This window comes from Ranitomeya imitator, chromosome 8 (genome assembly GCF_032444005.1).
Source record: "Ranitomeya imitator isolate aRanImi1 chromosome 8, aRanImi1.pri, whole genome shotgun sequence".
Taxonomy (NCBI): Eukaryota; Metazoa; Chordata; class Amphibia; order Anura; family Dendrobatidae; genus Ranitomeya; species Ranitomeya imitator.
This window is the reverse complement of record NC_091289.1, coordinates 5,472,406-5,486,749: the sequence shown is the minus strand read 5'-3', so window position 1 is coordinate 5,486,749 and position 14,344 is coordinate 5,472,406. Positions and strand designations below refer to the sequence as shown.

General features: G+C 50.8%; 1 protein-coding gene across 1 annotated transcript; it reads right to left on the bottom strand.

Moving 5' to 3' along the window:
- Positions 1 to 901: 901 nt before the first annotated feature.
- On the bottom strand, positions 902 to 11,834 carry WBP11 (WW domain binding protein 11). The gene is made up of 12 exons (XM_069736135.1): positions 11,781 to 11,834; positions 10,539 to 10,640; positions 9,360 to 9,391; positions 9,116 to 9,209; positions 8,684 to 8,880; positions 5,540 to 5,673; positions 5,264 to 5,460; positions 3,868 to 4,065; positions 2,572 to 2,676; positions 2,084 to 2,383; positions 1,821 to 1,994; positions 902 to 1,566 (listed from the first exon to the last, which is right to left on the bottom strand). Exons 2-12 carry the CDS (start codon positions 10,600 to 10,602, stop codon positions 1,139 to 1,141), a joined length of 1,923 nt encoding a protein of 640 aa, XP_069592236.1. The 5' UTR covers positions 10,603 to 10,640; positions 11,781 to 11,834; the 3' UTR covers positions 902 to 1,138.
- Positions 11,835 to 14,344: the final 2,510 nt, after the last annotated feature.

Here is a 14,344-nt window from a genome sequence, read left to right as displayed (position 1 = left end):
ACATTATAGAGCACTTCATGCTTCCCTCTGCTGACAAGCTTTTTGGAGATGGAAATGTCATTGTCCAGCAGGACTTGGCCCCTGTCCACACTGCCAAAAGTACCAACACCTGGTGTAAAAACAACAGTATCACTGGGCTTGATTGGCCGCAAACTCGCCTGACATCAACCCTATAGAGAATCTATGGAGTATTGTCAAGAGGAAGATGAGACACCAGACCCAACAATGCAGACGAGCTGAAGGCTGCTATCAAAGCAACCTGGGCGTCCATAACCCCCCAGCAGTGCCACAGACTGATCGCCTCCATGCCACGCCGCATTGATGCAGTAATTGATGCAAAACTGAACAGACATTTCAGTAGAGAACATTTCAGTTTCTAAAATCGTTTTTCAAGCTGGTGTTAAAGTATTCTAATTTACTGAGATAATGACTTTTGGGTTTTCATTGGCTGTAAGCCATAATCATCAACATTAACAGAAATAAACACATGAAATAGATCACTCTGTGTGTAATGGCTCTATAGAAGATAGGAGATTCACTTCTTGCATTGAAGAACAGAAATAAATTCACTTTCTGATGATAATCTCATTTTGTGAGAAGCGCCTGTAGACTTGGACTGATAGAGCAGTGTGATGGCCAACTGCGCAGAATGCGTTGGTGCAGATGCACGAGCTCCTGCCTAGGATCCTCCATTACTCAGCGATTCCTGCTCCAATTAGTGGGCCCCATAGCGCGACACTCCGCTGGCATCAGTCGGATCTGTGCAGCATACACTGCAGACCACCATACCTGACCCCACAGCTGTAAAGGTCATATGACCTGATGCCAACAGCTCAGGTGGTTGCTCTCCTGGATCGGTATCCAAAAGCGACTGCCCATCGAATCCCCACAGAGCCGCACAGATTATATCACACATTTAATACCAAGACTTTAAAAATAAATGTAAATGGTCGACATAATGGACCTAAACTGCATCTGATGTGGAAAGAACATAGAACCAGACTACGATCCGCAGTAATCCTAACAAGAGGGCATCAGCTCTACAGGAGCAGAGGGCGGCCGGTGACGGAGTGGGCACAGATGGCGAGGCTGGTGCCGGGCACAGGGGGCGACCTCACAGTACATTTCACTACCCGCCTTATAGCAGCCCTTCCATCTCTTTCATGAACGCCTCATACATATCGTCCTTTGTCTGCACGGGCATTGGGTTTCCAGCCTTGGGACCTGTTTTCACCGCCGGCCGCACCACTTCCTCCTCTTGCTTTTTGGCAGGAGCTGTAACTGGGGCGCCTTTATTTTCTCTGCGCACTCGGAGTGCGGTGGGTACAAACCGCGTTACCTCGGCCTTGGGATTTGTAATCTGTGGTTTGGCGCTGATGGTGGCGGTGGCTTTCTTCTCAATGGTGGCACCTCCATCGTCTGACTTGGGTCTTTGTATCAAGCTGGGGGGAGCACTTAGCACTCCAGGGTTTGCCAATGCTGTTGGAGGGTAAAGGCCTGGGGGGACGGTGCCTGGAGGAGGAACCATGGGAGGCCGCATCATGGGACGAGGAAGAGGGGGCATACCTGCACAGACAGGAACATAAGAGATCAGGAGGTTAATCAATGTGTCTCACGTACGTCATTGAATTGTTGCGTTACTGGGGTCACAGCCCAGATTGTACGCTGTAACCTCACTGCAGTGGGGTCATCACAGTGTACAGCACATGGACAGCTGACACGTTGGGTCACACATGCAGCATCCCCTGGCCCACTAGACTATATTATGGCCAATGCATATGAATGTCTGCAAAGACGCCCACTCAATAATAAAAATATACCTGGAGGTCCAGGTGGGGGTAGCCTTGGCGGGGGCCCACGGGGTGGAGGACCTGGTGGTAGGCCAGGCGGAGGACCTGGAGGTGGGCCTGGAGGACGGCCAGGTGGAGGTCCTGGAGGTAACAGTCGTGGTGGAGGTCCACGGAGTCCTGGGGGTCTTAGGAATGGGGGTGCACCTGAAATAGACAGCGTAGAATGGTTACATCATTGTTTTATATTTTCAGCTGAGAACACATCGCTGTCATGTTGTGTCCACTCATATTACCTGGAGGTGGTCCTGGTGGCATTCCTGTTGGGGGACCAGGTGGTCGGAGAGGTGGAACTGGAGGTGGACCCAATGGAGGAGGCCCTGTCATGATGGATGGCGGCATCTGCAAGGGTGGTGGTGGGACGGTAACGGGTGGGGGTACAGTGATTGGTGCGGAGGAGGCGCTGCTCTCAGCAGATTCGGTTTTGGGCTCTTCAGTCTGCTGCTCGTCCTCGGAACCAGAGTCGTCTTCTGATGAGGAAGATGAAGAGTATTCTTCGACTTCACGCTCCTCGTCTTCTTCTGTGACCTCCTGACCTGCGGATTAATGACGCATTACCAGACAAGTGGCTCCTCCTGACATTAGTCCGTGATCTATGGACGACAGATGGACTTTCTGTAAAGGCGACATGTTTACTCCATGTATGTCTGCCATTCAGGAGACTGGGAAAGTTGCGCGTCTCAAGCCATCGATGTCCTCAGTGGAAAGGATGAGGAGGACTTACCTGCCATACGTAACATCATGGCTTGAAGGGGAGTCAGATCCTTGACATTTTTCTTCTTTTTCTTACGAGGCTTTTCTGCAGCGTCAGCAAATCGCACGCTGTGACCTGAGGAGACGAAGTAGAAAAAAAAAATAGCGCAATAGGGTCTTACCCGATAAAAATTCAGAATTATAAATAGCAGGTTTTGCGTGTGTAAACTTCACACAAGAGGCGCCGAGGCAGCAAGGATGGGTCACAGATCACGGAAATGGCGGTTAGTAAAATTCAACTGACATTGATTATATATCAATCACAATTTCAACAATATAAGAAGATAAAATATAGGTATAAAATTCTACAAAGAATAAAAATGACTTCCCTGTTTACGATTCAATATAAAAAATAAATAATGGAATTGAATTCTTTGTGAACGTCAATGATATTACGGGCAACTTACTGTTTAGACTATTTGCAGTGTTGTGTAAAGTGACAAAAAATGAAAAAGGATTTATAAAAGTAATATTTATGTAGAATCTTATTCTGGGAGAAGGAAAAATAAAATGTAAAAATATTTGTAATGTAAAACGATGATTCTTCCCAATATATTATAGATCAATTGTAAACTGCTTGTGATTCTTCATACATACGATGACTGACAATATTATGCAGTTCATTTCATACTTAATTGGACAGAGTCTCAACTGCTAGAAATTGTGAATAATTCATAAGTTTTCACCAATAGTGAAAAAAACAAAAACAAAGGAGAGAGGGAAAGGAGAAAAAAAGGAAACCATTTTCCAAGAAGAAGGGGACAGTAAAGTGGTGAGTTCTAGAATGGGACTAGACCTTCGGAGCGATGGACACGTTCTCTCCGGGTCGATGTAGGTCAACGCTGACGTGATTTACAGATTAGATTGCATAGAAATAAAAGGTCGACGTAAACGAAGAAAAACAAAGGAAAAGGAAAGTGCGCCGTGGTAATCGGGATTTTCTGCAGCAGATTAAAAGGATCATCTCAGGTGACATCTATTATATAGGTCTGATAATTCCGTATTCTCATTCTTATCTGACCCGCTATCTAAATCCATAAAAATAATGTTTATTGTAGGTTCCTGAGTTCTCATATATTTGACTAATCCTCTGATTTTGACGTCTTTGATGATGAGCAGCGCAAACAAATTCATAAAATCCCTTCTGCTGAGGAGACGAAGACTCTTCACGTTACGATAAAGCAGGAACGTGCAAAGGGTTAAACCTGAATACAGACCCGAGAAAAAGTGCACCGTGACCCCAGACTGAGGAGTGCGGGGGACTCACCTGCCGCCTTCTTGTCCCCGCCGGCTTTCTTCTCATCGTCCTGCTGAGAGAACTCGGCGCTGTCGCTATCCCGGCCGTCTGAGTGGTTGCTGTCGCTGTCCTCGTCGCTGCTGCCCTCGTCTTCCTTATCCTGCTCCATGTCGTTGGGATAGTCCTCATCCTCACTGGAGCTGGAGAGGTCATGGTGACTTTTCAGCCCTGAAGAGATGCGAGCGGCAGTTCAAAGAGGAGGCGTCATGGTGGGGAAGTATGTAGACATGATCACTTATACACACCGGCCCTGCATGGGGGGGGACAGGGTCCATTAATGGGGGCAACCACTATCAATATTTATACACATCTCCCAACCCCCCTATATAACAAAGAGAGGAACCGCTCCAGTCATGTCAATGGAAACATGTAATACTACACTGCACCAGTAGAGGGCAGCATTGGCCGGAGCTCTTAGTGGTTGCGGTGGACATTATATTCAAGGAATCGCCCTTGGTCAGGCAACCCCTTTAACTCACTCCCACCATAAAATGTACATCCTATTTCGGGGGTTAATGTACGGAGTGGGCTCAGGAGCAGAGTGATACAGCATCTATATGTATCAGTATAAAGTACAAAAACAAAACGTTTCAAAGAATATAAATCGATATACACAAGTGTGAAGTGACTCCCTTTTTGAATAAAAAATGACATATTTGTGATCGCTGCATCCGTAAAAAACACTTTGCACCATCGATTTAAAAACGCAAACATGTCTGGTTTCGCCGCAGTGGCAGTGACCCGAAGAATCTCGTCACCAGGTCAGATTTACCGCACAAAGCTCCAAAAACGAAACCCAAGAAACAATGGTGGATTCGCATGGTTTCCCTCAGTTTCACTGCACTTGGAATTTTCCCAATATTTCACTATATTTTATGGTAAAGTGAACGATATCACTAAAAATCACTAAAAGTCGTCCTGCGAAAAACGAGCTCTAAACAGCAATGTCGGCAGGAACAGAAAGTAATGATTAGCGATGAGGAGTGTACTCGCTGCTCGGTGGTCTCCGAGTATTTGTGACTGCTCTGAGATTTAGATTTCATCGCCTCAGCTGAATGATTTACAGCTACTAGCCAGGCTGAGTACATATGGGGGTTGCCAGGCAACCCCCACATGTACTCAACCTGGCTAATAGCTGTAAATCATTCAGCTGCAGCAAGGAAAACTAAATCTCCGAGCAATCACAAAACTCGGAGATCACCCGAGCAACGAGTACACTAGCTCAGCACTAGTAATAATCCAGGGAAGCTATGGGGGTGCCTGAAATAAAAATTGTCCCGTCACGAAAATGTGAAGCAGCCCCTGACTGGAGACCACCATATATCCACATCCCCTCATCAGACAGGACCCCAATACCGGCACTCACCTCCCTCAGGACTGTACCTCTCATCCTCTCTTCTTCTCATTATGTTCTCCAAAGCAAATCCGACCCTGCGCCCGTACATCGCCAGCACTTGTGGTGGGGGAGGACCGGGGGGCGGCCCAGGAGGCTTCTTCCCTGGGGGTAGACGAGGAACCCCATGTCCTGGGGGGAACGGTAACGAGACTCCACGGCCGGGGGGCCTAGGGGCGTAGAGCAGCGTTACATCATGGCGGATGCAGGTCTCCAGAGAACGAGCGCCAATCATGGCGTGGCACTCACCCGTAGGCAGACGTCTTCTTCAGAATGGAGGGCGGCTGCGTCCCGGGGAGGGGGATGTCCTGGATCAGAATATTAGAGGGAGCGTGTGGCAGGTCCGGCAGGGGGATGCTCTCCACCTCCACGTGCTGCGCGTTCTGCAGATGGAAACCCGACATGTGACCGATACGTCAGATAACAGAACACCACCGAGGAGACTCAACAACTCTGCTGCAAGTCACTGAATGCCATCACCTCTCCTGGACAGGTGCAACTTACACAGCTGATGGGTTTGCTACAATGTATCAGTTCAGTCCAGTCGGCGATAATTTTTCTTTTCTTTTTCTTTTTTAAACCCCTTAAGAACCAGGCAGTTTTTTGCTTTTGGTTGTTTTCCTCCACTCTTTCAAGAGCGGTAACTGTTTTTTGTTCTACCTCTGTATGGGTCAAGGAATTAGTTTATTTGCAGGACAACTTACACTAACACCATTCACTTTGCCATAAAATGTATTTTTCGAGTTCTTCAGTTCAAGTGCAGTGAGAAGGAAACACCTCCCCTCCCCCTTTCGAAAGATGTTTTTAGGTTTTTGTGCATGTGATTGCCGGGTAGGTACAAGCACAGCGAGGCCAAAATGATAAGGGGAGTTTTTTTTTTTTTAACTTCAGTGGTTAAAAAAAATTCAGAATTTTGTAAAATAAAATTTTATGTTTTTGCGAGACTGGTATTTCTTTTTATTTTCTCGTCAATGTCGGTGTGCGTGGGGGTTGGGGGGGTTGTTTCTTTGCCTGTCAAGCTGCAGATTTTCTTTTCTGCGGAGATCAGAATTCGCTGCGGTTTAAAAATAGAAGCATAAAAAGGAAATATCGCCCGTCATGAAGGGGACAAACTTTTGTAGATTTCTTTTCCGTCATGGTGCTCTCAGGAGACAAGGACCTGAGATGACTTATGCAGTACCATAATATTGATGTAACATACCATATATACTCGAGTATAAGCCTAGGGTGGGAAATGCAGCAGCTACTGGTAAATGTCAAAAGTAAAAATAGATACCAATAAAAGTAAAATTAATTGAGACATCAGTAGGTTACGTGTTTTTGAATATCCATACTGAATCAGGAGCCCCATATAATGCTCCATACAGTTTATGATGGGCCCCATAAGATGCTCCATATTAAAATATGCCCCATATAATGCTGCACAAAGGTTAGTATAATATTGGCCCCATAAGATGCTCCATAGATTACGCCCCATAAGATGCTACATAGATTACGCCCCATAAGATGCTCCATAGATTACGCCCCATAAGATGTTCCATAGATTACGCCCCATAAGTGCTCCATAGATTATGCCCCATAAGTTGCAATTAAAATTAAAAAAATCACATACTCACCTCTCGTCACTCAGGCCCCCGACACTTGCGATATTCACCTGGCCTCGTTCCACCGCTGCGCGCCGCTCTGTCTTCCGGCTCTGACTGCTCAGGCAGAGGGCGCACAGTAAACCCGTCATCGCGCCCTCTGACCTGAACAGTCACAGGCAGAGGATGCGGAAGATGGAGCGGTGCACGGGGTCAGGTGAATATAGCGCAATGCTCACCCTCCCCATTATACTAACCTGCTCCCGGCACGGTCCCTGGCAGGGTCTCACTGTCAGATGGTCTCCGGAGGCATCTTCCTATGTTCAGCGGTCACGCACCGCTCATTACAGTAATGAATATGCTAAAATGTGTATAGATGGTGGCGCAAAAGTGATAAAAAGCCAATAATCCTTGCTGCGTTACCAAATCAACTTCCACACCAAGTTGGTAATAAATGTATAATCTAATAAAAGTATGTATGTAAGTACATGTAGGTACGCGCTAGATATTAGCCAAAAAAGAGGGAAAGCTACTCATAGATAAAAAGATAAAGTCCAGATACGTGATCAATAAAAGAAATTTTGCAGCTTCTAGGTATATCCACAGAAGTATATAATAACACCAGGGATAGGTAAGATGAGTAGTATACGTGGATGTTTTCCTACCTCCTGTCACAAGTCACACATCTCTCGATGAAGTGAAGAGTCGCGGTGCTGCCGCTGTAGTTCCAGCGAGTTCCAAGTAAGGACAAATGCGTGGTACAGATCCACAGCGCTCCGTACCTCACTCCAGGGCTCCGCTCACGATCACGTGACTAGCTACGTCACGTAGGTCCTGCACTGTATCCGGACTTACCGCCTTCACTCCACGCGGCGTCCGGCACCGCAGAACTTCGTCCCAGCCCGGAGGTTAGTTTTGGGTGGCTGCTACCGGCCGGGGCAGCCACCAGTTTGGATCTGTACCACGCATTTGTCCTTACTTGGAACTCACTGGAAATACAGCGGCAGCACCGCGACTCTTCACTTCATCGAGAGATGTGTGACTTGTGACAGGAGGTAGGAAAACATCCACGTATACTACTCATCTTACCTATCCCTGGTGTTATTATAGACTTCTGTGGATATACCTAGAAGCTGCAAAATTTCTTTTATGTACTTAGATACATACTTTTATTAGTAATGAATATGCGTCCATATTTATTACTTTGATGAGCGGTACCACGTGACCGCTGAACATATGAAGAGCTGCCCGGAGACCATCGGACATGCAGGGACCGCGCCAGGAGCAGGTGAGAATTTGACAGCAGCCGCTCCCCCTCCCCTGCCGACCCCCCCGCCGACAATGACTCGAGTATAACTGGGGTGGCGGGGTTCACGTTCAGCCTAAAACAATGGGCTGGAAATCTCAGCTTATACTCGAGTATATACGGTAGTAATATTCCTGGTCTCCTATAAAGTAGAGCCTGATCACGTCACACCCGGGTGCTGGCGGTGTAGCACAGCCACCATCTGCACTGCACACCATACAGTGGGAGCGCGCAGTACCATCACTATTGGGCTACAGACCCACAGATCTGAGCAGGACAAGAAAACTCCCTTAATCCTTCTCCAAATAAATCGGATTATCAGATTTTCGGGACCTTCAGATTGTCATGAGACACCGTAAACGTAACCCAAAATATTCAAGAACTATTTTGAGTTCTTCTCCGATTTACAGCAAAGACCTTGAAAATAATTAGGGAGCGTAAAGGAAATAAAGAGTTTTCGAAAACTACAGAACTCTTTTCTCCGAGGCTGGAGACGGCCCGCACCTTAACAGCATCGAAGTACTGACTGAGCTGCGCCCTCTTGTGCTCGTAGTCCAGCTCGATTTTGCGCAGTTCTTTGTACGTTTCGGGGTTCTCCTTCTCGTACAGGCGCAGGATGCGCTCGAATGTCTCCCTCAGTTTCTTCCTTTTGTCTTTGAGAACTTTCTCGTTCAGCTGCGGCTGCTGCACAGGGTTAAATTCTGAAAAAAAAAGAGGATTCGTCAGTGCATGGAGCCGGCAGAAATCGACACAGTTTAGGGCTTGTGTATTCTGTTCGTGAAGCAGCTGGCCCTGGATGAACGCAGATATAGATCCCTACTTGATCATGATGTCATGCAGACAGTGGAACTGAGGCTATTTTTATCCCAAGCCCCTTTATGCCACGAATCAGTCAGACCCCACTGATTTAGCTGCAGATTCGGAGACTGCACTCACCCATCTCATCCAGCTTCTCCATGTCTCGGATAATTTGCTTTGGGTCTTTCATTTTCAGCACCGCCGCTCGCACCATCATCCGCTGCTTCTTGTTCTACATGGGAAACAAGCAAAGACAAAGGATCATAATATATCACCAACTTATACCACTGCGCTGAACTCACGGGAAACCCAAGTACTACACAGAAGACTCATCATCCACTGGAGCCGAACATCACTGCACTGACTACTGACAGGACCTCACCTTCTTCAGCTCCCGCTTCCTCGCCTCCTTTCCTACAGGGGGAGAACAGAGAAAATGATCAGGAAACAGATCACAGTCACATCCAGCAGAAATCCAACTGCAACCCTAGAAAGACATTATAACCACTGGCCACAAACTATGGAGCTACTGAAGTACTGTGCATAAACTTAACCAGAATTATACTCCAGAGCTGCACTCACTATTCTGCTGGTGCAGTCACTGTGTACATACATTACTGATCCTGAGTTATACCCTGTATTATACTCCAGAGCTGCACTCACTATTCTGCTGGTGCAGTCACTGTGTACATACATTACATTACTGATCCTGAGTTACATCTTGTATTATACCCCAGAGCTGCACTCACTATTCTGCTGGTGCAGTCACTGTGTACATACATTACTGATCCTGAGTTACCTCCTGTATTATACCCCAGAGCTGCACTCACTATTCTGCTGGTGCAGTCACTGTGTACATACATTACATTACTGATCCTGAGTTACATCTTGTATTATACCCCAGAGCTGCACTCACTATTCTGCTGGTGCAGTCACTGTGTACATACATTACATTACTGATCCTGAGTTACATCTTGTATTATACTCCAGAGCTGCACTCACTATTCTGCTGGTGCAGTCACTGTGTACATACATTACTGATCCTGAGTTACCTCCTGTATTATACCCCAGAGCTGCACTCACTATTCTGCTGGTGCAGTCACTGTGTACATACATTACATTACTGATCCTGAGTTACATCTTGTATTATACCCCAGAGCTGCACTCACTATTCTGCTGGTGCAGTCACTGTGTACATACATTACATTACTGATCCTGAGTTACATCCTGTATTATACTCCGGAGCTGCACTCACTATGTACACACATTACATATTCTGTATTATACTCCGGAGCTGCGCTCACACATTACATATTCTGTATTATACTCCGGAGCTGCGCTCACTATGTTCACACAGTACATATTCTGTATTATACTCCGGAGCTGCGCTCACTATATTCACACATTACATATTCTGTATTATACTCCGGAGCTGCGCTCACACAGTACATATTCTGTATTATACTCCGGAGCTGCGCTCACTATATTCACACATTACATATTCTGTATTATACTCCGGAGCTGCGCTCCCTCAGGCTTCTGCTCAGTGTTGGTCACTTACGGGCCTGATCTGTGGGGTTCATGAACTTCCCACTCTTGGTGGAGGAGGTGGATCTTCGCCCCATCTTGCCACCCTCCTCTTCCTCGCGCTGACAGTAGACACCTGTGATGGAGCAGACAGCGATCGGTCAGTTCTCGGCTTCTGTAGTTTGCCCCCTTATCCCCTGGCCGGTGACTGATTACAGGGCAGGTCCCCTCCCCCACACTGATGACGCCTCGGACCTGGGGCAAGTAGTAGGGGCCCGGGATGGGGCAGGTGGTGGGGGCCCGGGATGGGGCAGGTAGTGGGGGCCCGGGATGGGGCAGGTGGTGGGGGCCCGGGATGGGGCAGGTGGTGGGGGCCCGGGATGGGGCAGGTGGTGGGGGCCCGGGATGGGGCAGGTGGTGGGGGCCCGGGATGGGGCAGGTAGTGGGGGCCCGGGATGGGGCAGGTAGTGGGGGCCTGGAATGGGGCAGGTAGTGGGGGCCCGGGATGGGGCAGGTGGTGGGGGCCCGGGATGGGGCAGGTAGTGGGGGCCCGGGATGGGGCAGGTAGTAGAGGCCCGGGATGGGGCAGGTAGTAGAGGCCCGGGATGGGGCAGGTAGTGGGGGCCCAGGATGGGGCAGGTAGTAGAGGCCCGGGATGGGGCAGGTAGTGGGGGCCCGGGATGGGGCAGGTAGTAGAGGCCCGGGATGGGGCAGGTAGTAGAGGCCCGGGATGGGGCAGGTAGTAGAGGCCCGGGATGGGGCAGGTAGTAGAGGCCCGGGATGGGGCAGGTAGTAGAGGCCCGGGATGGGGCAGGTAGTGGGGGCCTGGAATGGGGCAGGTAGTGGGGGCCCAGGATGGGGCAGGTAGTGGGGGCCTGGGATGGTGCAGACCCCTCCATGCTGGGCCCGCGCCCCTTATCTGGGGTCCGCTCTGCGGTTTCTGCTTGCAGTCACTGGAAACACCCCCATTCTGCCCTCACACGTTTACAGTTGAGCGTTTGTTACAATGTGTCAGTGCAGGCTGGACACAGTGGAACAAACCCTCAGCTGTGAGTAGGCAGCGTGCACTGCTGGACGCTGCCGGTCACTTGCAGCAAGCAGGACTCCTGCACATGTGAGAGGAGGATGCGCGGTCCGGTCATACACTATGGATGGAGGGAGCAGCGCCTCCCCGCGGCCCCGGACACAGGACGATGCGGCCCCGCCGTTACGTGTGTGGGGTCGGGGCACAGATCCTGCAGACAGCGGCCGACATCTCCCGCCCTGATCACCTCACCTCCGCGGCAGCGCCACCACAAGCTCCGCGGTGCAGAGCCAAACTTCCGCTTCCGTGTCCAGGCAACGCGCGCATGTACTTCCGGGGTCACTGCGGTAACCAGTCACGTGAGCACTAGTCAGAACTTTCCCGGCGGCCATGTTTCCGGAGCTCAGCAGAGGACGCGACACAGATACATTAGACTCAATGACTCCGAGAGCCGCGGACATTTCTCTGTGGGACTTCATCCTGTTGTGACTGTTCCGCACGTGGTAGACACAAGGCATGATTGGTTATTATCACTGATACCTCACCTGTGTCACCAAGTGTCTCCAATGATGCGCTCCCTAGTAACCTGACCGCTGCAGCCAATCACAGGTGGTCATGTGACTTCTGAACACTCCGGAGCCGACATTGGATTCTATGGGGAGTGAGAGCGTGGTTGTGGACGAGGAGGCTGTCACCAGCGACACAACATGGACACGGGAGGAAGAGGAGGCCGTCCCCAGCGACACTACATGGACACGGGAGGAAGAGGAGGCCGTCACCAGCGACACAACATGGACACGGGAGGAAGAGGAGGCCGTCCCCAGCGACACTACATGGACACGGGAGGAAGAGGAGGCCGTCACCAGCGACACAACATGGACACGGGAGGAAGAGGAGGCCGTCACCAACGACACAACATGGACACGGGAGGAAGAGGAGGCCGTCACCAGCGACACAACATGGACACGGGAGGAAGAGGAGGCCGTCACCAGCGACACAACATGGACACGGGAGGAAGAGGAGGCCGTCACCAGTGACACATGGATGCGGGAGGAAGAGGAGGCCGTCACCAGCGACACTACATGGACGCGGGAGGAAGAGGAGGCCGTCACCAGTGACACATGGATGCGGGAGGAAGAGGAGGCCGTCACCAGCGACACTACATGGACACGGGAGGAAGAGGTGGCCGTCACCAGTGACACATGGATGCGGGAGGAAGAGGAGGCCGTCACCAATGACACTGCATGGACACGGGAGGAAGAGGAGGCCGTCACCAATGACACTGCATGGACACGGGAGGAAGAGGAGGCCGTCACCAATGACACTGCATGGACACGGGAGGAAGAGGAGGCCGTCACCAATGACACTGCATGGACATGGGAGGAAGAGAAGGCCGTCACCAGCGACACTACATGGACACGGGAGGAAGAGGAGGCCGCCACCAGCGACACATGGATGCGGGAGGAAGAGGAGGCCGTCACCAGCGACACTACATGGACACGGGAGGAAGAGGAGGCCGTCACCAGCGACACAACATGGACACGGGAGGAAGAGGAGGCCGTCCCCAGCGACACTACATGGACACGGGAGGAAGAGGAGGCCGTCACCAATGACACTGCATGGACACGGGAGGAAGAGGAGGCCGTCACCAATGACACTGCATGGACATGGGAGGAAGAGGAGGCCGTCACCAATGACACTGCATGGACACGGGAGGAAGAGGAGGCCGTCACCAATGACACTGCATGGACATGGGAGGAAGAGGAGGCCGTCACCAGCGACACTACATGGACACGGGAGGAAGAGGAGGCCGCCACCAGCGACACATGGATGCGGGAGGAAGAGGAGGCCGTCACCAGCGACACTACATGGACACGGGAGGAAGAGGAGGCCGTCCCCAGCGACACTACATGGACACGGGAGGAAGAGGAGGCCGTCCCCAGCGACACTACATGGACACGGGAGGAAGAGGAGGCCGTCACCAGCGACACAACATGGACACGGGAGGAAGAGGAGGCCGTCCCCAGCGACACTACATGGACACGGGAGGAAGAGGAGGCCGTCACCAATGACACTGCATGGACACGGGAGGAAGAGGAGGCCGTCACCAATGACACTGCATGGACACGGGAGGAAGAGGAGGCCGTCACCAATGACACTGCATGGACATGGGAGGAAGAGGAGGCCGTCACCAGCGACACTACATGGACACGGGAGGAAGAGGAGGCCGCCACCAGCGACACATGGATGCGGGAGGAAGAGGAGGCCGTCACCAGCGACACTGCATGGACACGGGAGGAAGAGGAGGCCGTCGCCAGCGACACATGGACGCGGGAGGAAGAGGAGGCTGTCACAAGCGACACTACATGGACACGGGAGGAAGAGGAGGCTGTCACCAGCAACACTGCATGGACACGGGAGGAAGAGGAGGCCGTCACCAGCAACACTGTATGGACACGGGAGGAAGAGGAGGCCGTCACCAGCGACACTACATGGACACGGGAGGAAGAGGAGGCCGTCGCCAGTGACACTACGTGGACACGGGAGGAAGAGGAGGCCGTCACTAGCGACACTGCATGGACACGGGAGGAAGAGGAGGCCGTCACCAGCGACACTACATGGACACGGGAGGAAGACTAGGCTGTCACCAGCAACACTGCATGAATAATAGAAGTAGAGGAGGCTGTCACCAGCAACTTTCCATGAATACTGGAGGAAGAGGAGGCCGTCAAAAGCAACATTACATGGACGCAGGAGGAAGAGGAGGCCATCACAGCATAATTACTTGGACGTGGGAGGAAGAGGAAGCCATCACC